We start from the raw sequence: 27,019 nt of genomic DNA, 5'->3' as shown, positions 1-27,019 counted from the left end.
AAGACAAAAAGGGAAAAAGAGAGAAAAGAAAACAAAACAAATTAAAAAAAGAACAAGAAAAGCCCCCCCAAAAAAGAGGAAAAAAAGAAAAACCCCAACGAAAAAAGAAATGCCCTGATGTATTCCTGTGGACGTCCGTGCAAGCCGAGGGGGTAGTTTCCAAGCCACGCAGCACCACCTGGCCAGAATGGGCTCCCAAGTCAAGAAAACGAAAAGAAACAAACAGTTGAAAACAAACAAACAACAAAAGCCCCAGGATCCCATCAGCGTGGCAGTCCAGACCGGGAAGCAGCTCCAGACCCGATCGGAGCTCTGCAGCCCCTCAGGAAGAAGCAAAGATGGCGCACGGAGCCAGCTATTTGAGCTAAGGGAGGGGGAGGTGGTGAGAGGTAAGGAAGAAATCAAAAGAAGCGGAAAAAAAAAAAAAGCAATAGTAGCAGCCAACAAATGGCACTCAGAGAGCCAGCTAGTGCGAGCTGGTGTTATCCAAGCAGCTGGTGTTTCCTGGACAAGAGACTGTGTCCGCGGGAAGCAGAGGAGGGCGAGTGGGGGTGAGGAAGGGTGGGGGTGGGAAAGCATATATTGCAAATTAACGGTTGTTTTGTCTTCCGCTGGAAGCTCTGTGAAGCTGCTTTCTTGTTCCCCCTGTTTGCTGGTCTCTGATAGGAGTCCAAGATGTCGGATCCACGCTGCATTAGCTGATGGGGGACCTCTGCATGAATCTCTCCTCATTCTCTGTTCTCTGTCAGTTTTCTCACTCCATTTGGTGCTTGGCTGAGTTCTTTATCTCTTCATTTGATGTTGTAGGGTTTCAGGATTGTTATTTTGTCTGTTTGGCTTCGTTTTTCGTATGTTTGCTGTGGAGGGATGGCATGGTCCTTCTGCCTGGAGCGCGATTTTGCCAGAAGTCCTCAGGAAATAATTTTCTTTGTTTCAGTTTTATTTATAACTGTATGTATTTTCCCATGATTGCTGCTGTAATTGTACACCATATTTTCTGATATACAGTGTTTTTACTAGTGTATATATTTTTTATTTGTGTAATTTTGGTTTGTAGATTCTCTTTAAGGGTTGTTAATTATCTTCAGGTAGAAGGACCTTTTAGATTATTGATACTTGTGTTAATTTCTTGTTTACTGCATTGTAATCAGAAAGTTTTGTTGTTTTTATATCTTTTACTTTATATACTATATTGAGGTTTTCTTTGCAAACTATTATATGGTTACTTTAAAGGAATGTTTCATAGTTGGTCATGAAAGATGTATATTTTCTATTATTTGAGTGTAAAGTTTGATATATACCTATGAGATCTTATCTATTGATTGTATTATGTAGGTCTTCTGTATCCTTACTTATTTTTGTCCCCTTTACAGTCTTGGACTGAGAGTGATGTGATAAAGTCTTATATTATTTGTGTCTATTGCTTTTTTTTCCATTGGTAATTTCCACTTTATATGGTTGGTATGTTATTTGAGGCAGAGGTATTCTTCTTTAACGTTGTTTGTTGTGAATGGTGGCCTGTAACATTATGGAATGTTCTTCTTTGCCTTGTTTACTTCTTTTTAGCCTAAATACTGTCTTTTCAGATATCGGGAGCAGATACTCTGCTTTAAGTGTTTCACTCCACTCTCTTCTTGCTTGCATGGTCGGTGAAGAGAAGTCTAATCGTTGTTCGTTTATAAGTAAAGTATCTTTTTCTTTTGGCTTCTTTCAGGATTTTTTCTTTGTCTTTGTTTTTCTGAAGTATGAACATGATATGCCTCGGTGGAGACTTTTTGGGATCTAACTTGCTTGGTATTCTCTGAGCGTCCTGGATCTGTGGTTTTGTGTCTGTCCACAATTTTGGAAAATTCTCAGCCATTATGACTTCAAATATTTCTTCTGTTCCTTTTTCTCTTTTCCATCTGGTATTCCTGTTACACATATGTTACACCTTCTGTAATTATTTCACAGTTCTTGGATATTCTGCTTCATATTTTTTCCCCCGGTTTTTTTTTCTCTTTACTTTTCAGTTTGGGAAATTTCCATTGACATAACCTTCAGGCTCACTGATTTCTTGTCTTGGTTGTGTTTAGCCTACTGATGAGCCCATCAACAGCATTCTTTATTTCCATTACAGTGTTTTTGATCTCTAGTATTTCCTTTTGATTCTTTTTTTTAGAGTTTCCATCTCTTTGCTTAAACTACTCATCTGTTCTGGTATGTTGTCTACTTTTTTTACTAGATCCATTAGTGTATTAATAATATTTTTGTTGCTGTTAGCTGCTGTGGAGTTGGCCCTTGACTCATGGTGACCATATACACAATGGGATTGGACCGTTCTGATCCATAGAGTTTTCTTTGGCTGATTTTCAGAAGTAGATTGCTAGACCTTTTTTCCTAGTTTGTCTTAGTCTAGAAGCTCCACCAAAACCTGCCTACCATGGGTGATCCTGCTGGTGTTTGAAATAGTGATGGTATAGTTTCCAGCATCATAGCAACATGTAAGCCATCACAGTATGACAAACTGAAAGACTAGTGATGAATATTAATCATTATTATTTTAAATTCCCAGTTTGATAATTCCAAAATATTTTTCATATCTTAGTCTGATTCTGATGTTTGTCCTGTCTCTTCAGTTTATGTTTTTTGCCTTTTAGCATTCCTTGTAATTTTTTGTTGAAAGCCAGACATGAGGTATCATATAAAAGGGACAGATGTTCTTTTAATTGTAATCTTCTTATCATATTGCTGTGGTGGTATGATGGTGGAGAGAGGGTAAGCATTCTATGATCCTATGATTAGATCTCAGCATTTTAGTGACCCCTTAGGTGAGCCAGGAAGATTAGAGGATGCTTTTACTGTGTATTCCTCCCCCCCGCCCCAATCAAAAGTTAGAGAGAGCTGGAGGTGGGTATTTTTGTACCTCTGTCTTGGTTAAAAGGTGCTTTGGATTAGTGCTTGGATTCTAACCGAAGGGTCTGCAGTTTGAACCCATCAGTTGCTCCATGGGAGAAAGATGCGGCCGTCTGCTTCTGTAAGGGTTACAGCCTGGGAAACCTTATGGGGCAGTTCTTCTCTGTCTTGGTCTTGGTTATCTAGTGCTACTATAACAAATACCACAAGTGGATGGCTTAAACAAGTTTATTCTCCCACTGTCCGGTAGGCTAGAAGTCCCAATTCCGGGTGTCAGTTCCAGGGGAAGGCTTTCTCTTTCTCTTTTGGCTGTGGAGGAAGGTCCTTGTCATCAGTCTTCCCCTGGTTGAGGAGCTTCTCTGCTCAGGAACCCCAGGTCCAAAGGATGTGCTCTGTTCCTGGCGCTGCCTTCTTCGTGGTATGAGGTCCCTCTGTCTCTCTGCTCACTTATCTCTTTTATATCTCAAAAGAGATTGACTTAAGACACAATCTAATCTTGTAGATCTCATCAATATAACTGCCCCTAATCCATCTCATTAACGTCATAGTGATAGGATTTACAACACATACGAAAATCACATCAGATGACAAAATGGTAGGCACACAGTACTGGGAATCATGGCCAAGCCAAATTGATACACATGTTTTTGGGGAACATAATTGAATCTATGACAGTCCTATAGCGTCTTTATGAGTCAGAATCAACTTGACAGCAATGGTTTTTTTTTGGTTATCTCGCTTAAATCAGTTGCTGTTGAATAAGTTCTGATTCATGTATCAGGGTAGAACTGTGCTTCACAAGGTTTTCAGTAGTTAGACTCTGTTAAAGTATTATCCCTTGTGGGCAGACCAGTTGTTAAGGAAAAGAGAGAGCTATTTAAAAAAATTTTTTTTTTTTTTTTCTCTTTTCCTCCCAGAAATGTGAGGAGATTTTTCTCTGAGCTTCACAGTGAGAATGTGGTATGGGACTCCTGGAGGTAGAACTCATGAAGGTGTGGTAATCCTCCCTGAGGTTGGGCTTTCAGGAGTTTTTCTCTCTCAAGCTAGTTCAAGCTCAGTTTCCAGAAGTTAGTCAGTTACCCATCCTACCTGATGCTGAGTCCAGTGGTGACTGTCTGTACACCCAGTTAGTGGTGAATCTTGTATCAGCCTGTCTCTCTCTCCAGTTTTTAGGTTGGCGGTTTGCCCTGTGACCTCAGTTCTCTGATGGATCTAAGAAGAGCTGTTGACGTTCAGTTTTTCAGCCTTTTTCTTATTGAGACAATGGGAACAAAGCATGCGAAGCTTTTTCCATGCTGAAAAGGAGACCACAAGTCCCTGCTTTCTTTTTTGTTTATGTTTGCCTGATTGATACATATGTGAATATATGTATATATATTATTTTAGGATTTTAAAATATGATTATGATTTAAAAATATATACTTTATATTATTTAATAATATATATTTTTAAATCACTTTTTGTTACTTTTAAAACATACAGTACAAATCACTATTTTTTGGTATATAGTTCTATTAGGTTTAGCACCTGCATAGTCTCTCATTACCACCATCACAAGTAGGATACAAAACAATTCCAACACCTCAAAGAGTGTCATTATGCTGTTCCCCATTGAGTCAAGCCCTCCCCCTCCCCCAACCTGTGACAATCACTATCTCTTCTCTGCCCCTATAGTTTTGCCTTTTTCAGAATGTCATGTAAGTAGGATATGAGACTGCTTTCTTTCACTTAATATAATGTGGTTAAGATTCATCCATGTGATTGCATATATCAGTAATTCATTCATTTTTATTGTTGAATAGTATTTCACTGTGTGGATGTACCACAGTTTTATTTATGCACGTACTCACTGAAATACCTTTGTGTTGTTTCTACTGTCTGACTATTTTGAATAATGCTGCTTTAAACTTTTGTGTACAGGTTTTTCTGTGAATGTAAGTTTTTATTTCATTAGAATAAATATTTAGAACTGGGATGGCTGGAGCATGTAGTAGGTGTATGTTTAACTTTTTTATGAAACTGCCAAAATGTTTTCTACAGTGACTGTACCATTTTGCAATCCTACCAGCAATGCATAAAGAATTCTAGTTGCTCCACATATTTGCCTTTTTCATTTTAGCCATTCTTATAAGTATATACTGGGATCTCATTGTGATTTTAATTTGCATTACTGTAATGATATGATATTGAGCATCATTTCATGTCTTTATTTGACATCCATATTATCTCCTTTGGAGAAATGTCTGTTCATATACTTTGATGTCCTTGTTAGGGACTGTCATGGATTGAATTGTGTCCCCCCAAAATCTGTGTCAACTTGGTTAGGCCGTGATTCTGAGTATTATGTGATTGTCCTCCATTTTGTGATTGATGTAGCTTTCCTATGTGTTGTAAATCCTAATCTCTGCCTGTGGTTAATGAGGCAAGATTAGATTGTGTTAAAGAGAATTAGGGTGGGATGTAATACCCTTACTCAGGTCACATCCCTGATCCAATGTAAAGGGAGTTTCCCTGGGGTGTGGCCTGCCTCACCTTTTATCTTACAAGAGATGAAAGGAAAGGGAAGACAGCAGAGGACCTCGTACCACCAAGAAAGCAGCTCCAGGAGCAGAGCAAGTCCTTTGGACCTGGGATTCCTGCGCGGAGAAGCTCCTAGATCAGGAGAAAATTGATGAGAAGGACCTTACTCCAGAGCTGACACAGAGAGAAAGCCTTCCTCTGGAGCTGGCACTCTGAATTCAGACTTCAGCCTATTAGCCTGTGAGATAATAAATCTCTTTGTTAAAGCCATTCACTTGTTGTAATTCTATTATAGCAGCACTAGATGACTAAGACAGGGTCTGTTGATGGGGGAAACAGATTTGTGATAGTAGTTCTTGGACCACAGAGTGTAAATTAAAATCAGGAGTGGGCTATGGGGAAGTGGGCTATCTACTGTCTAGAAGCTGGAAAGGTAGAAACAGATCTACTCAAGAACACCTGGGGGGCATTGATTCTATTTTCTTTACCCTAGGTGATGATGTGGTTTTGATAATTTGGTTCAGGAACTAGAAGAACCTGATGCTTATAAATATTTCACTAAATAGAAGTGTATACAGAAAAAACACAAACCCGTTTCCGTCCGGTCTATTACGACTCATAGTGACCCTATAGGACAGGGTAGAACTGTCCTGTAGAGTTTCCAAGGAGCGGGTGGTGGATTCGAACTGCCAACCTTTTGGTTAGCAGCCGAGCTCTTAACTGCTGCACCACCAGGACATGACTGTGTAAATTCTTACTGAGTTGGGACAAAACAACTGAGCTGCTTTGGTCTGCCTTGGACACACAGTGTTACTCTAGCTGCTTGCCTCTGTTAAGGACTTTCGGGAGCTTGTATTTCTGCTCTCTGCAGCCATCTTGCTAGTAATATGATTCCATATTCCTGGCTGTTTACATACTTGTGTGTGTGTATGTGTGTGGATTTACAGGTCACCTGAATATAATCTGTTAAAAGAGAAAATAGCACTATTAATTTTTCAATAAGTATTCCTGTTGTGTTGTGTTATACTTTTAATTAAAGAATGTTATAAGATTACAGGTTTTTCTTTCATGTCATTCAAAATGTCATATTTTCTGTCGCATATTGCTTTTATTTTATGTCTGTAAGACCTCAGGTGTGTAGACTAGAGGTACAATCTCTGTATATACAGGTTTGCCTGGTGATTCGTACATATAGTCAGTCATGACTGCCAGTCGTTCTAGTAACTGCCACACTTCCAATTGTGTGGCTGAGTTGTTAATTGACAGGCTATGTTGTCCATCTGGCCTAGACCAGAATCCAACTCTGTGAACTTGGGAAGATTGCTTAACTTCTTCAAGATTTGTCTTTCTTTTTTTAAGATCAGAGATAATGTTGTCAAGTTCTTAGTGTTAAATGAGATAATACATATTAAAAATTCAGTTTGTGCCTGACACAGTTAAGAAGGCAAAAATAGCAGCTGATAGTGTTTCATTTCCTGCTTTTTTGTTTTATTATTATAATTTGTTCACCCTTTTAGTTAAGGTTGCCCTATTTATTTCATGTGTTCTCAAGAAACTTAAAATTCTCTTCTGCAGGATTTTGTCTCCACAATTATCCGATTACTTGACAGTCCCTCAACTTCCATTAGAGCAAAAGCCTTCCTGGTTCTTTTATATATTTTAATTCATAATCGTGAGATGTTACTCCTCAGCTGCCAAGCAAGGTAGGATTTTTTCTGATGAGTTCATCAGTAACTTCAATTTGCTGCCTGTTTTATGAATGTTTTTATATGCTTTTTTATAGGATATTTCTTGGTTTCCGTGTACCTGGTGTTGAAAGCATTTTTTTTTTTTTTTTGTTAGATTTTTCAGGGGGTTTAATATTTCACTTGGAATCTCAGCCTGGAAACTCTGAGGACTAAAGAAAGACCTCTGGGGCTGAAGAAGGGTGGGAAATGCCTGGGGTCTCCTAGGTCTGGGAATAATCCAGGGCAACATATGAAAGTTGGTAATGGTTTGTACCTTTGGGAAACCTTCTTTGATCAGTGGCTTGGCTGTATTATTTATTTGTTTTAACTGTAAAAACTCTGGAATGAGGAGCTGAAGGCCCAGAAAGAACAGCCTAATGGAGTAGAGGAAGTTGCAGGGCAGGAATCAGGATGTCTGTAGTCTGTTCTTGCTGGGCAGAGCCCTCACTCTCTCTGGGTTTTAACTCCCTCTTCTAAAAGGAGGAGCTGAGCTGGATGCACTGTAAGCTTCCTTCACACTTTGATAATTTCTGATTAATGTCTTCTGAACTGTCCTGTCCATGATCCATTGAAGCCCAGATGATCCTTCAAAATATGTTTTAATATCTATTTTTAGATCCAGCTTTGTACCTGTTCTAGAATACTGAGTATAGCCTGGAAGTAGTAGGATTGATCTAGATTAGAGGTTGGTAAACTTTTTCTGTGAATGCTCTAAGAGTAAATATTTTAGCCTTTGTGGGTCAAGAGGCAAATCTGAGAATATTATGTAGATACATAACAAGAGAAAAAAAATGGTGATTTAATAATAATCGAGTTCCGTGTTTGTAATATAAGTCTACTAATGAGAAGAACGGAATTCATTTTTTGTGGGGGAATAACATGTTGCTTAATTGGGGATCAAAATTAGTGTCCCCATAATCAAATTGACTGCAAATGTTCATCTTTTAATGCTGATATGTTATGAGATTTTACATATTTCATCTTTAAAAATGTCTTTTCACGCAGATAAGTATTGCCAAATACCACCATCAATCTATGAGCTTATGATTTTAACTGAGTATGTTAATCTCTTGGAAGACATTTGCAGAATTCTATTAGATTGTTCTCTTGTTAATTTGCCTTTTAGCATGTCATTACACTGTAGATTAATCATTTCAAATTGAAGGTTAGGTGGAAGCTCCTAACAAACCTTATTTCTTTCCTTCTCTCAGGGATAACTGTTCTTCATTCTTCTGTGTCCATTGTTTTGAAAACTGAGCCCTCAGATACCTTGTCCTTTTTTTTTGCCATTATTTTAGACGAAAGGATGAATCCTGTCCCTGTTAGTCCATTATGGCCGGAAGTGGAAATCACTCTTGCCTGTTTGTTTTAACAGTCTGGCCTCAGGTTTCACTGCCTCTAATCGCTCCTTATGCCTACCATCAGTTTTCACTAAAATAGTTTCTCAAGAGATGTTTTGACATCATTTCTTGTGCTCACAGTCTGATCTCTATATTGCAACTAGAGTATCTTTTACACGATGTGAATCAGCTTTTCTTTCCTCCCTGCTCAGATTCTAGTAACCTCCTGTCACTTTAGAATAATGCTCCTACTCTTTACCATGGTCTACTTTGTCCTACTTGATCTAATCCCTGCCGACCTCTCAGCCTTTGTCTTCCACTATTCTTTTTGTTTACTTCGTTCTAGCCACGTGGTTTTTCTTGTTGCTTTTGAACCCACTAAACCTATTATACTCGGGCCTTTTCTCAGTTGCTGTTCCCTATGTCTGTAATGCCCCCCTTCTAGAGTTTGCGTGGCTGGCTTGCTCATGTCATGCAGGTCATTATTGAAGTGCCATGTTTTCTTGGTGCCACTCTGATCACCCTTATCTAAAATACCCACTGTAGCCCCAACTCCAGAAACCCTTTAGCTGGAAAGAACTAAACCACTCAGACCTTTAGAGCCAGGATATGACACGTTTGGTCCTCCATGGGAATTGCTGAGATGTCTTTGTCCCTGAGGGAATATTTAGAACCTTTAGCAGTGGTGGGAAGATGGTGGCCTGAATGCACACCCCTGACCCCAGCTTCTCCTCTGCTCACTCTCTGGAGTAATACAGTGAGTAGGATGAGTGTAGTCAGGGGGCCTGGAAAGTGAGGCTTAGCCTTGTGGGAGAGATGAGGGAGATGGACTGCATGAGAGCCAAGAGAGCCAGGGCAGAGCTGATGCCCCTGTCCTCAAAGCTTGGGGTGAATACTGGACTTTGGGGCTTCCACAGGGTCCAAAATGCAGATGCCAGTGCAGAGCCCTCCTTAGGGTTGGATGCACAGTCTTGCTCTCTGTATGTGGTTATGATTGGGGCTGGGCAGTCCTCTTCCCAGGAGATTTTGAGCAGGACCGCACTGGTGGGCCAGTCTTCCCTTATTTGTGAGGCTGGGAGAAGACTAGCTCACCTTAATGCACTTGAAGAGAATAGCTCTTTCTCACTGTCTTGTTTTTTTTTGCCGCAGCCTGTCCTAATGAGATGCTCAGTAGGCAAAGAAGTCCTGAGTAGGCAGAGAGATCTTATAGCCCATTTAAGGAGATACAGCACTTGAAAGAGGAAGAAAAAGAACAGGCAGCTCTTACTGAGGCAGAACTAATGGAAGAGACAGAAAACAATTTTAACAATCAATCAATTAAATCTCTTATGGAGAGGCAGTTAAGTTTAAAAAACTAAAAAATTTGACTTCTTATTTTTGAAATGCCACAGAACTGAAAGAGAGAGCCCTCTGATGGGGATAGCATTAGTGGTTTGAGAGTCAGTATGAAAGCAAACATTGAACCACACAAAGCCACGTTACAAAGACATGGATAAACAGTAAGAAAGATGGAGGGTAGATCCAGGAGACCTCACATGCAAAATGCCAGAAATTCCAGGAGGAGGAAAAGAACAGATGGAGGAGAATTTAAAGAAATAATAGACATTGCTTCCTGGTTGGATATAGTCTTTTGAAAACACACGGTTACATAGCTCCTCTCTTCTGAAACTGTACTAAAATGAGAGTTGTTGTGTGCCATCGAGTTGATTCTGACTCACGGTGACTCCATGTGACAGAGTAGAACTGCCCTGTAGGGTTTTCTTGGCTATAATAATTTTTTCTTTTTATTGTTGTTGAGAATATACATGGTAGAACATACACCACTTCAATTTCTATGTGTACAATTCAGTGACATTGATTACATTCTTCAAGTTGTGCAGTCATTCTCACCCTCTTTTTCCAAATTGTTCCTCCCCTATTAACATAAAATCACTGCCTCCTAAGCTTCCATCTAACCTTTTGAGTTGCTGTTGTCAATTTGATCCCATATAGATAGTTCTTTAAAAGAGCACAGTGCTCAAGGCAGACATTCTTTACTAATTAAGGTAACCTGTTGTTGGATTTAAAGAAGACTTCAGGGGATATTTTTGGTTTAAGATTTAAAGATAATCTCAGGGCAATAATTTCAGAGGTTCATCCAACCTCTCTGGCTTCAGAATGTTTGCATTTCATTAGAATTTTAAATTCTATTCTGCATTCCTCCCCTTTTAATCAGGATTCTTCTATAGAATCTTTGATCAAAACACTCAGTAATGGTAGCTGGGCTCCATCCAGTTCTTCTGGTCTCATGGCAAAGGGGGCAATTGTTGATGGAGGTAATTAGCCACACGTTCCATTTCCTCCTCCTATTCCAGACTCCCCTTCTTCTTCTGTTGCTGCACGAAAATAGAAACCAATTGTTGTACCTTGGATGCCTGCTTGCAAACTTGTAAGACCCCAGACACTATACAGCAAACTAGGAGGTAGAACAGAAGCACTAAAAACAGTATTAGGCTGATTAACTGGGATGTCCCATGAAACTATGACCCTAAATCTCCAAACCAAGAAACCAAATCCCATGAGGTGTTTGATTGTACGTAAGCAGCCTCAGTAGATGCTGTTTTTGTTTTGTCTTGTTTTGTTATTGTTGGAAAAATATATAGCACACAACACTTGCTTGCTTAACTTTTTACAGGTGTACAATGTTGTGAACTCAGTTACATTAATTGACTATGCAGCCATTACCCTTAATGTGAATTTTCCATCACCATAAACAGAAACTCAGTGCTCCATAAGCAATAACTCCCCCTTACCCCCTCCCTCCTGCCCTTGGTAACCACTTATGAACTTTGGTTTTGTACATTTGCCTGTCCTTGTCTTTTTATATAAGTGAGATCATAGGATATTTGTCCTTTTGTGATTGACTTATTTCACTCAGCATAATGTCTTCAAGCTCCATCCATGTTGTAGCATGTGTCAGGACTTCATTTCTCTTTCTGGCTGAGTGGTATTCCATTGTATGTATATGCCACGTTTTATTTATCCATTCATTCTTTGATGGGCATTTAGGTTGTTAGCATCATTTGGCTATTTTGAATAAAATAGTGCTGCAGTGAACATTAGTGTACATATGTCTGTTTGTTGCTGCTTTCAAGTCCTTTGGGTATACTCCTAGCAGTGGAATTGCTGGATCATATGGTAGTTCTGTTTTTAGTTTTTTTTAGGAACTGTTCAACTATTTTTCACAATGGCTGTACCATTTTGCATTTCCACCAGCAGTGGATAAGTTTCCAATTTTCTCACATCCTTGCCAACAAATGTTAATTTTTCTTCTTCTTCTTTTTTTTTTTTTTTCATCTTCACCATCCTAAGAAAAAAAATCCATTGTGGTTGAGTCGATTCTGACTCTTAGCGACCCTAGAGGACAGAGTAGAACTACCTTGTAGGGCTTCGTAGGAGCAACTGGTGGATTTGAACTGCGGACTTTTTTGTTAGCATCTGTAGCTGTTTAAGCACTTTGAAATGAAATGGCATCTCATTGTGGTTTTGATTTGCATCTCTCTGCTGGCTGAAGACATTGATCAATCCTTATGTAATCTGATTGCCAGGTCTTTCTCCCACAGAGCCGCTGGGTAGGTTCAAACCGCCGGCCTTCCAGTTATCAGCTGAGCACTTAACTGTTGTGCCAGCAGGCCTCCTTAAAATGAGAGTAAAGGTATTAAAAAGCACAAAACCACAAAGGCAAAGAGAAAGGAAAAGCTGGCTAAGAAGCAAGTATTGCCAACTTGTTTTTGTGTTTTGGAAACTGGAAAGTCAACAGATGAATATTTATTAACTTAGCATGATGGAGATTACTGAGACCCCTTATTGTCTGCAAGGGAAACCGTCAGGAAGAGACATGGATACTGCAAGACAGAACTCTAGAGGGTTGGGAATTGGAGGTACCAGGTACCTTGAAGGTGGAGGTGGGAGGAAGGTGAGACTGCGATGGGAAATCTGTATATAGAGATTTGATCCCTGGCCGTCCTCCCCAACCCTGAACATCCAGTAGGTTCTTCCACTGCAGCAGGAGGCTTGGAATTTTTTTCTGCATAGTGTGAACTGGGCAGGCTGCAGACTTGGGCTTTCAAGACACGGTTAAGAGAGGATAAGGCACCTTATGGAATATCAGAGAATTGTATGAAAGTTCACTGAAGGTCAGAGGTTCGGCCCCCTTCTGTACTTGACTCACACACCATTGACAACCTGGTTTACATACTGTCTTAGTTATCTAGTGCTGCTGTAACAGAAATACCATAAGTGGATACAGTTGATTCTCTCACAGTCTAGTAGGCTACAATTTCAGGGTGTCACCTCCAGGGGAAGGGTCTCTCTCTTGGCTCTGGAGGAAAGTCCTTGTCATCAGTCTTCCCTTGGACTTGGAGCTTCTCAGGGCAGGAACCCCAGGTCCAAAGGACATGCTCTTCTCCTGGCACTACTATCTTGGTAGTATGAGGTCCCCCTGTCTCTCTGCTTGCTTCTTTCTTTTATATCTCGAAAGAGATTGATTTAAGACACAACCTAATCCAGTAGATTGAGTCCTGCCTCATTAACATAACTGCTGCTAATCCTACCTTGTTAACATCATAGAGGTACTATTTACAACACATAGGAAAATGACGTCAGATGACAAAATGGTGAACAGTCATGTAATACTGGGAATCATGTCCTAGCCAAGTTGACACACATTTTTGGGGGGCACAGTTCAATCCATGACGCATACCATAGGCTACAGTATGGAGAGTCCTCTCAGGGAAGCTGACCAGTCCCCGATACAAGTTCTACAGGGGCTAACACTGGGTGTCCCCAGCTGCAGCCAGTGAAGCCTTGACTAATATTCTATAGCAGAGCCCTTCAGTCATACACCCTACTCATGCATACAGACCTTCCTATTCCACTTTAGTGCATCATTCTTAAATGTAAATGGCCAGCAGATATTTGAGGAAAGGCCGTAATGTGGAACACCTACAGGACCCTGTTGATATGGCAGGACAGGGCAGTGGTAGTGGTGAAGCATATTGGTGACTAGCCTCACCTCACTCTGCCTCATTAAGTCTCATTGTTACTGACTGGGCTTGGACCTCTGTTGACACTACTCTGAGGTGGGAACCAGAGCGCCACATGCTTCTGTTGGCTGGGGAGTGGAAGATCAGCTCCCTGCCTCAGTCCAATGGACATTACCCCAGCAGGGATATTGGAGCACCACCTGCTCCTGCCAGGTGGGGAATGGAAGATCAGCTGCCTCTTCAGTCCCATGGACACTGCCCCTGCAGGGGAATCAGAACAGTGCCACCTTCCTCCACTGGGCTAGGGATAGGAGATTAGCTCCCTGCTTGGCCTTGCTCACACTACCTGGTGAGGAAATTGAAATACACCACCTGCTTTCCTGGGAGAGCTTGATTGGGTGGAAGATAACTCTTTCCTTGATCCCACTGAAACTGCAGCGGGGGCAGGGGGAGTCGTGTGCAGGTTTTCCATTGGTGTTTGACTGGAGTGGGTCAGGTATTACCAAAAGGTTTTCTGTTCTTGGGCCACCTTTTTACTTGCCCTTTGAGTAGGGGTAACAGGCTTTCCTTGGGTCTCTTTATGGAGGCTTCTGCAGTGCCCTGTCCTGGATGTATAAAACCCATTGCCGACTCATAGCAACCCTACAGGACAGAGTAGAACTGCCCCATAGGGTTTCCAAGGAGCAACTAAAGGATTCAAACTGCCGACCTTTTGGTTAGCAGCCAAATGCTTAACCACTGTGCCATCAGGGCCCAATCCTGGATATAGGGGAGCCAATAAGGAAACCAAGGAGACTCACTGCCATGTTGTTTCTCAAGTCCCGAGGTCCCTAGGCAGTCCTCAGTCCTCCTCCTTTCCTCGTTTCAGAGTCTTCCCGTGCATGTTTGTTGTATTATGTCCTGGGTTTTTCAGTTGCAAGTGGGAGGACCTGGGAGGAATGGGGCCATTCCATTTTAGCAGAACTGGAAGTTCACAGTCACTTTTAAACATTGCTTATGGGAACGTGAGCTTCTGCAACTTTTGGAAAGTAACTTGGAAACACACATTACTCTTAACAATATTCATTGCTTTAGTTTCTAGCAGCCCTGCTTTTGGTGTTTAGGTGCTAGTAATGAAAGCATGAATTAGTCCAAATATATGCATGAGGATATCCAATGTAGCATAGTTTCTAGTAGGCAAGACCTAGAAATATAGTCAGTATCTATTGGTATTGAAATGCTTGAATGAATGATGGTATAGCTGTAATATAAATAAGTGATTTCATTTGATTAACCCGGAGTGATGTTCATTATATGCTGATAAGTGAAAGAAGAAAGGACAGTTATTTATTACGATTTTTTTAATGACAAAAATGGCAAAACTTTTATTTGTATATATTTTATAGAGAGACAGACATGGAAGGATAATACAAAATGGAATATCTGAGGAGGATGGGAAGGGAGATTATGTTATCTTTATTCATTTTTGTCCTTGTTATAATGAGAATGTTTCACTTGTGTAATTAAAAAACAAATCTAACCAAATTATTTTTTAAAATGCTAGCAATAGATACCAGTTATTTTAGAATGATTAAGGAGATCCTTAAAGCAGTCAAAGCTCTAATTTTCTTAGGCTTTGCGGATTAAGTGAATATTGTAAATTACTCTCAGATAGCAGCAGGGAGCCAGAGCAGCCTATGGGAAGTGGATGATATTTGTTCCCTTGTGCTCTGCAACCCAGGTATTATATTTGTGCTGCCCTTAGTATGCGTGCATATCAAATGCAAGGTAGAACATAAAGGTATACAAAAGAGAGGCAGCCTTCGGGCTAGACAGGTGTTAAAATTCTTTGTGAAAAGTTCCCATGGAAAATTGTTTTTCCTTCCTTACCTGTCCCTTGGAACTCTACTAACAGCTGAAATTCTGAGCAAATCACAGTGCTGCCCCTCTGCCTGAGAACTGAACCCCACATCAAGAGGCCATGGTAACCTTTGCTACATTATGTAGATATTTTTTTCTTGCTTACCATCATCACCATTGACCTTTATGGATTAAATTTCAGCACACTTTCTGTGATGTCAGTCCTCAGATCTATCTAGTATGAGACAGGCAGTGAAATTGAGCTGCCAGGATCAGATAAAAATGATATGATAGCCCCAAATGTCTACCTATTTCTCCAAATGGCTTCATACTCATATTGAATATGACAGGTGATAAAATAGAGCCCTGTGTGTTTTTAGAAATGATAACCCTTTTAGAGGATAAATGGTCTTGTAAGTTCATTGTATAGGTTTGCCATGAGTCTGAAGTGTCAATGCCTACCGATGGATCCAGGTTTTTCTAGAATTTTTTCCCCTCCATAGCATTGCTATTAATATTGTAATTGGTAAAATGGAAAAAAAAAAAAAAAAAAAGAAGCCTTGATCTTAAAAGATTTTTTTAAAAAAGAAATATTTACTCTGGATAATTGGTTAACTATGTGGGAAAAACTATTTTCTTACTTTATACTATGCAAAAGTCAATTCCAGATGAATTAATTATATACCAAAAAGAAACCATAAATAGCTGGAAGAAAACTATGTGTGTGGGCCAGGAAAGCTTTTCTGAGCAGAAAAGCAATGAAAGAAACCATATAAGAAAATACTGTGGTAGTTGGGCTATTTTCAAATTTTGTAAGATATAAAAATTTTTATTTATGATGTAGAAGCTTTTGTATCCTCCAAGAATCATAAATACAATTTACATACTAACAAAACCTGAAATTTTTTTGTATCGTATATACTAAAGAGTTAAGATATTTACTGTAAATACATTAATAAAGATAGGAACAGATATTCAGATAGTCCTTGTTAATAATTAAAATGCAAATTAAAAGATAATCAAATAGTAATTCCACCCATCATATTGTCAAATTAAGGAAAAAAACTGCCACTATCTTATATCCAGAAGCTCTGGTGGCGCAGTGGTTAAGAGAGCTAAGGTTGGCAGTTCAAATTCACCAGCCGCTTCTTGGAAACCCAACTGAGGCAGTTTACTCTGTCCTCTAGGGTCTCTAGGAGTCGGAATCGACTTGATGGCAATAGGTTTTTCTTTTTTTCCTCCATCTTATATCCGAACTGCAGATAACTTTTTACTCAGTTGGTGAGGCTACCTTTTTGAGGGCATTTTTGTAATGTGTCTTCAGTAGTTCCATTGTTATAAATAAATTTGAATCACAGGTTTGTACTTTACTAGGGGTGTAAAGTACCTGAAACATTTGAATCTTCATTGAATCTGCCTTTCTTGGTTGCTGAGGTTTTCAATAGAGTCCTGGTGCCATAGTGGTTAAAAACTCAGCTGCTAACCAAAGGTTGGCAGTTCAAATCCACCAGCCACTTCTTGGAAACCCTATGGGGCAGTTCTACTCTGTCCTCTAGGGTTGCTGTGAGTCGGAATTAACTCAGTGGCAACAAGTTTGGGTATTTTGGTTTTATAGTCTTCTCAGAGCATCTTCTGGATTCTAGTTGCCCCTCCCTGCTTAGCAGCAACCCACTTTTCCCTTGGCTGTCAAGATCACTCACTCTAGCTGGTAGAGTAACCCTCTTTGTTGCCCAAAATAACTAGGTAGCAGTTACAATTTTCAGTTCAGCAGAATCATTGCTGCATCCTCTGGCAGAAGCTTTCTTCCCAGGACCAAACAATTGGAGCTCAAAGTTGTAGAGGTAGGAAGCCAAACTTCTATGAGTGGGTTACTAAGTATAATAGTGAGAGAAGGTCACTCCCACTTCCACACCTTGGTTCCCAGACTGGTATATTTTGATTATGGAAGAGACAGTAGCGTATATTTTAGTGGCTAATTCAGAACACGCACCTAACGTTGTAAATTAGAACCCAATTATTTTAGCGTGTTGTTTCCTAGCTGGCACGAGGACTGAGTTTTCAGTGTGCCATTCCTCCTTCTATCAAGCCAGGTTCCTGACCAGTGGAGTACATGGTAGTTGTTATTGTTGTAAGGCCAGTTAATTTTATGGGCTTGAATCCATTAACCATACTTCCGCCGCTGCTAATAAGTTTCTTGAGCAGAAGCAGTGTGGAGTGGATTAAAAACCAAAAAAACTTGTTGCTGTTAATTCCGACTCCTGGTGACCCAGTGTGTTACAGAGTAGAACTGAGTTCCACAAGGTTTTCTTGGCTTATCCGGTTCCTTTTAGTTAGAGTCTCAGTAGCACTCTGTCAAGCCTAAACCTCCAAGTTACCCATGTTCTTCTTCTTCTGATCACTCAGTCCAGTTCATCAGCAAATTCTATTGATTCTTTTTGCAAAATATACCACCCTACTCCTCGTTTATGCTCTTCTCTCCATTTAGACCACCACCCTCGTCCAAGCCGACTGCATCACTTCTGGGCATCTCAGTAGCCTCCTAATGGTCTCTCTGCTTCTATTCTTGCCATCCTCCTTTCCTGATAATTCATTCTCCACACAACAGCCAGAGTAATCTGATTAAAACATCTTGTATTTAGTTGAATTCCAAGCAACCGTAATCATAATATGAAAGACTAATTTTTCAATGGAAAGTCCAAAACAAAGGTTTTTTGGGGGCCATGGTGAATATATAAATTATTTTAAGAATTAGACAAAATAGACAAATATCAACCTTTAAATATTTAATTTGTTATTGTGGCTAGCATGTACACATTCACAACTACATATACCAAATAATGTAGTGATTTAGAAATTTTTTTTCTGTACTTGCATTTCATGAAATAAATTTATTTCAGCATTCTGCATGCATCTTTTCAGACTGGTTTATTGAAGTGTCATCACAGCATCTTTGACATCAGTTCCTTGAATTTCTTCTGCATCATCTGACACAGTATTCCGGAGTATATCATCTTCCCTTCCATTTAAATTATTTGAGACAGCACTTTTTGCCTGCATGTATGGTGCTGTCACTGAAAATTTTATCTGAACCACAAGCTCTGTATGACAGTAAACAGTTATGCATTTTTCCTATGTTTATTTATAATATACACAATTTAATGTGATTATATTTTAAGTAGGTATATACTGTATTCTGCACTTTTTTTTTTTACAGTGGGAAGCTTTGTCTGAATAACTTAACTCACCTTTGCCAAAAACTTTAAGTCCTCTTCTTTATTGAAGTACTTTGGTACTTGGCACCCAGGACACTTCTTTTGATTTTCTTTGACCTTCACTAGTCACTCTTTATCAGTTTCCTTTGGTGGTCCTGTCTTATCTTTCCAGGCTCTATAGTAGTGCCATGGCTCAGACCTTAGACGTTCACTCATTAGGTGATCCCGTTTAGTTAATGGCTTTACATACCATCTACCTATGGGCCACTCTTTGGTTTATGTCATCAGCCCAGACATTTCCTTTGAATTCAAACTTATATATCAGCAGCCAACATGATACATCCACTTCAATGTCTTTTAATGATTTTTCTACCCAAGACCTGCTATTCTGGCACTCTCCACCCATCTCAATAATTGGCATTTCTGTTCTTCCAGTTGCTTGGGTCAGAGACTGTGGATTCCTTCTTCTCTCTTTCTTTCATATCCCATCTTCAATTACAAATTTAGCTGTATCTTAAAATGATATCCAGAATCTCATCAATTTCTACTATTTCAACACTGCCACTCTAGCCAAAGCCATCATAATTTCTCACCTGAACATTTACAGTTGCCTCTTAATTGGTCTTCTTATCTTTCTGTAGTCTGTCCTTAAATATTCATTGTGATATTTTTAACCCACAGCTCAGATCATGCCATTCCTCCTCATTGAGAGTAAAATCTATGGTCTGTACTATGGCCTACAATGCCTTGCATGGTCTGGCTTCTGGCTCTCTCTCTCATCTTTCCTTTTGTTATTCTCCAGCCACACAGGAACACACCAAGCATGTGCTTGCTTTTAGGTTGTTGCCCAAGCCTTCCCAACTGCCTGGAATGTGTTTCCCTAGCTTCCACATTGCTTTTTTACTACTATTCAGCCTCTGCTTAAATGACATCCTATTAGAGAGGCCTTCTCTGACAAGTGAGTAGTTGTCTTATTCTTTAATTTTCTCTGTAGGACTTAACCACCTTCTAAACTATCATCCAGTGATTTATTTGTTAATTATCTGTTTCTTCCCACTTGAGTATACATTCCCTTCAGCTTAGAAGAATGCTTAGCACATCCAAAAAAACCAGTTACCGTTGAGTTGATTCCAACTCACAGTGACCCTATAGGACAGAGTAGAACTGCCCCATAGAGTTTCCAAGGAGTGGCTGGTGGATTCGAACTGCCAACCTTTTGGTTAGCAGCCAAATACTTGATCACTGCGCCACCAGGGCTTGGCTTAGCATGCAAAAAACTAAACCAAACCTGTTGCCATCAAGTTGATTCCAACTCATAGTGACATAGGACAAAGTAGAACTGCCCCATAGGGTTTCCAAGGAGTGCCTGGTGGATTTGAACTGCTGACCTTTGGGTTAGCAGCCAGGCTCTTAATCACTGCATCACCAGGGCAGACAGTAAATATTTATTGAATGAATAAATGAATGTGACCATTCTTGTATACTCTTCAGCTCATTTTTCTATAGACATTGGTTTATACTAGAGGTAAAAACAAGTATAGCATATGGTGAGTTTGGCCACAAAAACATGATAATATAACAAGAGGGCATAATAAGAGGCATATGTGTAGAATGGGTATAAGTATTCCTATGGAGATGGAAGTGAGAAAAATGTGGTCACAGTAGTGGGAATGAATTATAGAGATAAATGGGGGTTGGAGGTGGGCACTAGATTGGGAAACATGTTAGAAACTGTGGAAAAATAATTTTATGAAGGATAGTGGAATGAAGAAGAATGGATCTTATTTATTCATATTTTACTTGGGTTATTGTTCAGACGGTTGATCATTTTAACTTGATAACCTTATAGAACACTAAGAAATATCCCAGTTTTACTGTAGCACAACTGTAAAGTGTTTATTGACATCACACTCACATGGTTTCTACATATTATTTCCTTCGTGGAATGTGAATTCTTTTAGTAACTGAAGTTCCCTTGTCACTAAAGTCAATTTATTCTACTATAGCCCATGAAAACACATTTTGTAATGTGAAGTCATTGGGGAGTGCATGAAGAAATGGAGTACCATTCTAGAGTTAGTTTTATAATATTATGGATTCCAGAAGTCTTTCATTTTCTCAGCAGAGATAATGGATGTTTTCTTATGCATTAAGTCTGTACTAGAGTTTGGAAACTATTTGAGTAGTTCTTGCTTTAAGGAAAAGATATTTCAAATTATGAGAATTAAGAGACATTATTAAGATTTATAATGGATAATTTCAATTTCAGAGAAAAGTTAATTCCTTATACACAAGTGTGAATTTGTTTTTTTCTACTCTAAATTTTTTTTTGGGTATTTCTTTTGGATTCCCTGATTGCCAAAAGATAAACCCTTCCATTTTTTCTGTGTTTGTTTCTGGGATACTATTATTTATATGTAGGATTTTCTGGAACAGGGAAAAAAGCCCACTTTTGAATCATCTAATCCCCGACTGGATTAAGGTGATTCAGCCTTATTGACACCCTCTTGCCTTCCAGAAGCAAATATAAATCCTGTCTGGAGAAGTATAACCCTAGGCCTCAAAATATCTTCCAAGTTTTTAATTTATAAAGTCTATCACTCAATCAAAAGTAATCACGCTTATGAGAAGACAAGATGATATGATTTAAAAAAGAAAGGAAACAAGACAAAAAGACAATATCCATAGGGGTTTCAGACAGTGGAGTTAACAGGTACAGATTTTGAAATAAAAGTGCTTAATATATTCCAGGAAATAGAATGATCAAGAATTTTGGTAGAGAACTAGAACTATAAAAAAGGAACTGAATGGATATTCTAGAACTGAAAAATACACTAACAAAGTAAAAACTCAGTGGATGAGACTAATAGCAGATTAGACACAGCTGAAGAAAGAATTGTTAGGTGCCATCGAGTTGGTTCTGACTCATAGCAACCTTATATATAACAGAACAAAACACTGCCCAGTCTTGCGCATCCTCACAATTGTTGCTATGTTTGAGCCCGTTGTTGCAGCCACTGTGTTAATCCATCTCGTTGAGGGTCTTCTTCTTTTTTGCTGACCCTCTACTTTACCAAACATGATGTGCTTTTCTAGGTATTCATCCCTCTTGATAACCTGTCCAAAGTAAGTAAGACAAAGTCTCACCATCCTCGCTTCTAAGGTGCATTCTGGCTATACTTCTTCCAAGACAGATTTGTTCGTTCTTCTGGCAGTCCGTGGTATATTCAATATTCTTCGCCAACACCATAATTCAAAAGCATCAGTTCTTCTTTAGTCTTTCTTATTCATTGTCCAGCTTTTGCATGCATAAGAGGCAATTGAAAATACCATGGCTTGGTTCAGGTGCACCTTAGTCCTCAAGGTGATATCTTTGCTTTTTAACACTTAGTTGTCATTGTTAGGTGCCGTTGAGTTGATTCTGACTCATAGGACCCTATGTATAACAGAATGAAACACTGCCCGGTCCTGCGCCATCCTCACAATTGTTATTATGCTTCAGCCCATTGTTGTAGCCACCGTGTTAGTCCATCTCGTTGAGGGTCTTGCTCTTTTCACTGGCCCTCTACTTTACCAGGCATGATGTTCTTCTCCAGGGAATGGTCCCTCCTGATAACATGTCCAAAGTACATGAGATGCAGTTTCGCCACCCTTGCTTCTAAGGAGCATTCTGGCTGTACTTCTTCTAAGATTTGTTTGTTCTTCTGGCCATCCATGGTATAGTTACTATTCTTTGCCAACTCAAAAATTCAAATACATCAATTTTTCTTTGTTCATTTTCCAACTCTTTTAACACTGTAAAGAGGTCTTTTGCGTGCAGTGTTGTCTGATTTCTTGACTGCTGCTTCCATGGGTGTTGATTGTGTATCCAAGTAAAATGAAATCCTTGACAACTTCAGTCTTTTCTCCATTTATGTTGATGTTGCTTATAGGTCCAGTTGTGAGGATTTTTGTTTTATTTATGTTGAAGTGTAATCCATACTGAAGACTATAGTCTTTTATCTGTATGAGCAAGTGCTTCGAGTCCTCTTTGCTTTCAGCAAGCAAGGTTGTGTGTACTGGAATCATTTAGGATGAAGCATAGAAAAACAAAAGATTGGAAAATATGGAGAAGAATAGATAAGATATAGGGGAAGATAGTAGGGAAATGATGGTGTTTATAATAAATGGTGCTGGATTATATAGGGAAAAAATCTTTACCCCTAAGTTACATTGTACAGAAAAATAAATTCAGGTAGATTTTATATATATAAATGTGAAAGGTAAGACAGATCTTCCAGTTGATAGCAAATGAAGATAATTTCATGAATTGGGGTAGATTAAGATTTTGTTTTTTACAGGATACAAAAAAGCATTATCATAAAGGAAAATATTGATAAATTGGACTGTCTTAAAATTAAGAACTTCTGTTCATCAAAAGACATCATTAAGAGAGTAAAAATATCAAACCACAGAGTAAATCCTTTGTCGTGGAGTCGATTCCGAGTCATAGTGACCCTGTAGGACAGAGTAGAACTGCCCTGTAGGGTTTCCAAGGAGCAGCTGGTGATTTGAACTGCCGACCTTTTGGTTAGCAGCCAAGCTCTTAACCACTGCACCGCAAGGGCTCCACAGAGTAGAAGATATTTACCACATATATAATTGAAAATGAGGTCTTATTCAGAATATATAAAAAATTGGTTTATCAGTGAGAAGAAGACAGATACTCAGTAGAAAAACTAGCACAAGAGGTTAACAGGGACTTCAGAAAAGTAGTTATCTACAAATGACCAATTAACATGTGAAAAGGTGTTTACCTTCATTAATCATAGGGAAATTCCATTGAATAACTACAAATACCAATACATACCCGTCAGAATGGCTATTATTATAAAGCCTGATAATGCAGAATTTTGGCAAGGATGTAGAGCAACTGAAATTCTCATACATGCCTGTTGGAGTGTAATTGATGTAATAATCACATTGGTAAATTGATTACCATTGTCTGTTAAATTGAACGTAGGGATGTTTTATGAATCAGCAGTTCCACTCCTAAGTATATACCTAACAAAAATGATTACATATGTCCAACATAAGATATTTTTGGTAGCATTATTTGTAAACCGGAAACAGCCCAACTGTCTGTGAATAGTAAACTGAATAAATAAATGGTGATGTATTCATATAGTAGAGTACTACACAGAAATAAAAAAATGCATGCACAAACAATGTAGAGCAAAGAAACCAGGCTCTCAGTTATCTTGTAATGTTTAGTCAGCTCAAGAGTTGAGGGAGCGACAACCTGTTTTGGAAGTTCTTAGTGCATAGGTGAGTTTTGTTGACTTTGTGATTTATTCTAATATCATCTGTATGGACTTTTTTTTTTATGTGAACATTAGCATCAGTATCTTTGGCATGTTTCTCCTAGGCCGGTTAGCTTCACCAAAGAAAGGTATTCTGATCTTCTACTGGAATGAAAGAATCTCGCTGTGTTAAGAGTTCCGGGAACCCACCGGGTAAAGGGAGCTGGACGTCTCACTGTTTACTGTGCATAAATTCATTATTCCACTCCCTGTTTTCAGCTTCATAGTGCTCTTTTCAACTTGGTCTGCTTTCTCTCAGCCCAGATTGTCTGTTTTACTTTCTCTAGAGAATAAATCTCAATTCTACTGCCTGAGTAAAAGTCCAGAAGCAGTTACCTAGATTCACTGGGTAGAGGGGAAAATTTAGGGATCAAATTGCTTTTCAATCAGATTTTGCAGGTATTTATTTTTTTTACTTTTCTCCTTCACCGTTAGTTTTACAAACACCTTTTCAATAAATAGTACCAGGCAAGTGCTTATACATTTGGAAAAATAATGGAATGGATTTCAACCTCAACTCACATGATATATCAATTTCTAGTGGATGGAGAACTTCAGTGTGAAAGGCAAAAAGAAGAAGAAAGAAGGAAAAAGGAAGAGGGAAGGGAAAAAACCCAGGCCATGTAAATAATTCCTATAAATCAGTAATAAAAGATCAGCAACCTAATGGGAGAGTGAGCAAAAGGCATGAACAAGTTTCCCAAAAAAGAAAATATGCCGCAAAGACATGAAAATATACTTATCCTTGGTAATTGTGGAAATGTAAGTTAACCCTGTGAGATATCATTTGAAACCCAATAGGAGGTAGACATTAAGAAGTCTGATACTACTAGGTATTGGTGAGGTCGAAACTCAGAGACTGCTGGGGGAGTAAGTTCTGACAACCACCTTGGGAAACAGTTTGGCAGTATGTTTTGAAGTTGAATATTTGAGGTTCCACTCCTGTACGTGAACTATAGCAGCTCTTCACTTGGGCACCAGGAGGCAGACACAGCAGTGTGTTCACAGCTGCGTTGTGTGTAAGAGCAAAGGCTGAAAGCAGCCCTAACATCTCTCAATAGAAGAATAGGTTACATCATGATACGTTCTATATGTTCACTTAAAACTGTCCTGGTAGTTGTTTCCTAAAAGGAAACGTTTGCATCCTTCTTACATCAAAAGGAGCAGGACAGTTTTAATGGCATGCATTTCTACACTGTCTATAGGAAAATGTCATGGTCTCTTTCATTTGAATCAATTGAGGCAGTGCTCCAAAATGCTAAGGAGGCTAGATTTTTTTTTTTTTTTAAATTGTACTTCAGGTGAAGGTTTACAGAACAAATAGTTTCTCATTAAACATTAGTACACATACTGTTTTATGACAATGGATAATAACCCCATGACATGTCAACCCTCTCCTTTCTCCACCTTTTTTTTTTTTTTGGGTGAAAATATACATAGTCAAAGATAGACCATTTCAAAAATTTCTACACACACAGTTCAGTGACATCGACTACTCTCTTCCAGTTGTGCTGCTATTCTCTATTTATTTATTTTTGAGTATGTACACAAATTTAATCCAGTGGAAATTTTTATTTATTTTTTATTGTACTTCAGGTGAAGGTTTACAGAACAAATAGTTTCTCACGAAACAGTAGTACACATATTGTTTTATGACATTGGTTAACAACCCCACAACATGTCAACCCTCTCCCTTCTCGACCTTTTTTCTTTGGTGAAAATATACATAGCCAAAGATACACCATTTCAAAAATTTCTACATGCACAGTTCAGTGACATCGACTGTGCTCTTCCAACTGTGCTGCTATTCTCACTTTAGATGAAGGCTTACAGAACAAAATAGTTTCTCATTAAAAAGTTGGTATACAGGTTGCGCTATGACAATGGTTAAGAACCTCACAACACATCAACACTATCCTTACTCAACCTTGGGTTCCCTATCAACAATTTTCCTGTCCCCTTCTGCCTTCTAGTCCTTGTCCCTGGACTGCTGTGCCTTATTAGCCCCATTTGGTTTTATGCGGCCATCTACTCCCCGGCTGAACGGTGAACCTCGGAAGTGACTTCACCACTGAGCTAAAAGGGTGTCTGGGGGCCATACTCTCGGGGTTTTTCCAGTCTCCTTTAGGCCAGTAAATCTGGTCTTTTTTTTGTGAGTTAGAATTTTGTTCTACGTCTTTCTCCAGCTCTGTCCAGAACCCTCTGTTGTGATCCTGGTCAGAGCAGTCATTGGTGGTAGCCGGGCACCATCTAGCTGTACTCGAGTCAGTCTGATGGAGGTCTTGGTAGCTGTGGTCCATTAGTCCTTCGGACTCATCTTTTCCTTGTATCCTGTTCTCTTCATTCTCCCTTGCTCCTGAAGGGATGAGACCGGTGGAGTATCTTCGATGGCTGCTTACAGGCTTTTAAGACCCCAGACGCTACTCGCCAAGGTAGAATGTAGAACATTGTCGTTATAAACTGTGTTACGCCAGTTGAGCTAGATGTAAGGAGGCTAGATTTTTGACCATGGTGATTTGTGAGGGAGGCAGAGTGGGATGAGAAGCAGAGTTAGACTTCTCGGGGAATTTTCTCTTAAGATCTGTGTATTCAAGAAAGCAGTATCCTGAGTTTAGTGGCGGTGGTAATAATAAAATAGCTGCAGAAGTATGTAATTTCTTGAGCATTTTCTATGTATCATACCCCAGGCTATTATTTCATTTAATCTTCACAGCCGTCTACAAGGCAGACATTATTATTCCATTGTACAATTAGAAAATTGAAGCTTTAAAGAGCTTAAGAAATTTGTTCAAGGTCATGCTGGGAGGTGCTAGCGCTAGGAATTACATCTAGATTTGGTTGACATCTCTGTCCTGATACTGTTAAAAGACTGACCTTGCTGAAGGAAAGGAGAAAAAAATCTAGGAATTATAATGGACCACAGACCATAAGAAAGCTTTAGGGTACCGCTGTCATGTTGTTAGTGTAGTTTTTTAAAGTCAGTCTGGCCCTAGATGCTCTAAAAATGCTTAGATCTTACACTTGGCACCTGTGTATATGGTAGGGTATCCTGTAAATTGAACATTACATCACCTAAAAAAATTTTTTAAAAACTTTTTTTTTTTTTTTGGCTCTGTAGGA

At 39.2% G+C, this 27,019-nt stretch overlaps 1 protein-coding gene across 1 annotated transcript in view; it reads left to right on the top strand.

Annotated features, from left to right (window-relative positions):
* ULK4 (unc-51 like kinase 4) overlaps positions 1-27,019 on the top strand; it is a 601,253-nt gene that overhangs the window by 165,624 nt on the left and 408,610 nt on the right. The window contains exon 22 of the mRNA XM_023727809.1: positions 6,991-7,118. Within this exon, the coding sequence (XP_023583577.1) occupies positions 6,991-7,118 (128 nt within the window). The remainder of the gene's footprint in view (positions 1-6,990; positions 7,119-27,019) is intronic.

Source organism: Trichechus manatus, unplaced genomic scaffold (assembly GCF_000243295.1).
Source record: "Trichechus manatus latirostris isolate Lorelei unplaced genomic scaffold, TriManLat1.0 scaffold00001, whole genome shotgun sequence".
Taxonomy (NCBI): Eukaryota; Metazoa; Chordata; class Mammalia; order Sirenia; family Trichechidae; genus Trichechus; species Trichechus manatus.
Note: the sequence above shows the minus strand (reverse complement) of the source record. Positions and strands in the feature narration are given on the sequence as shown.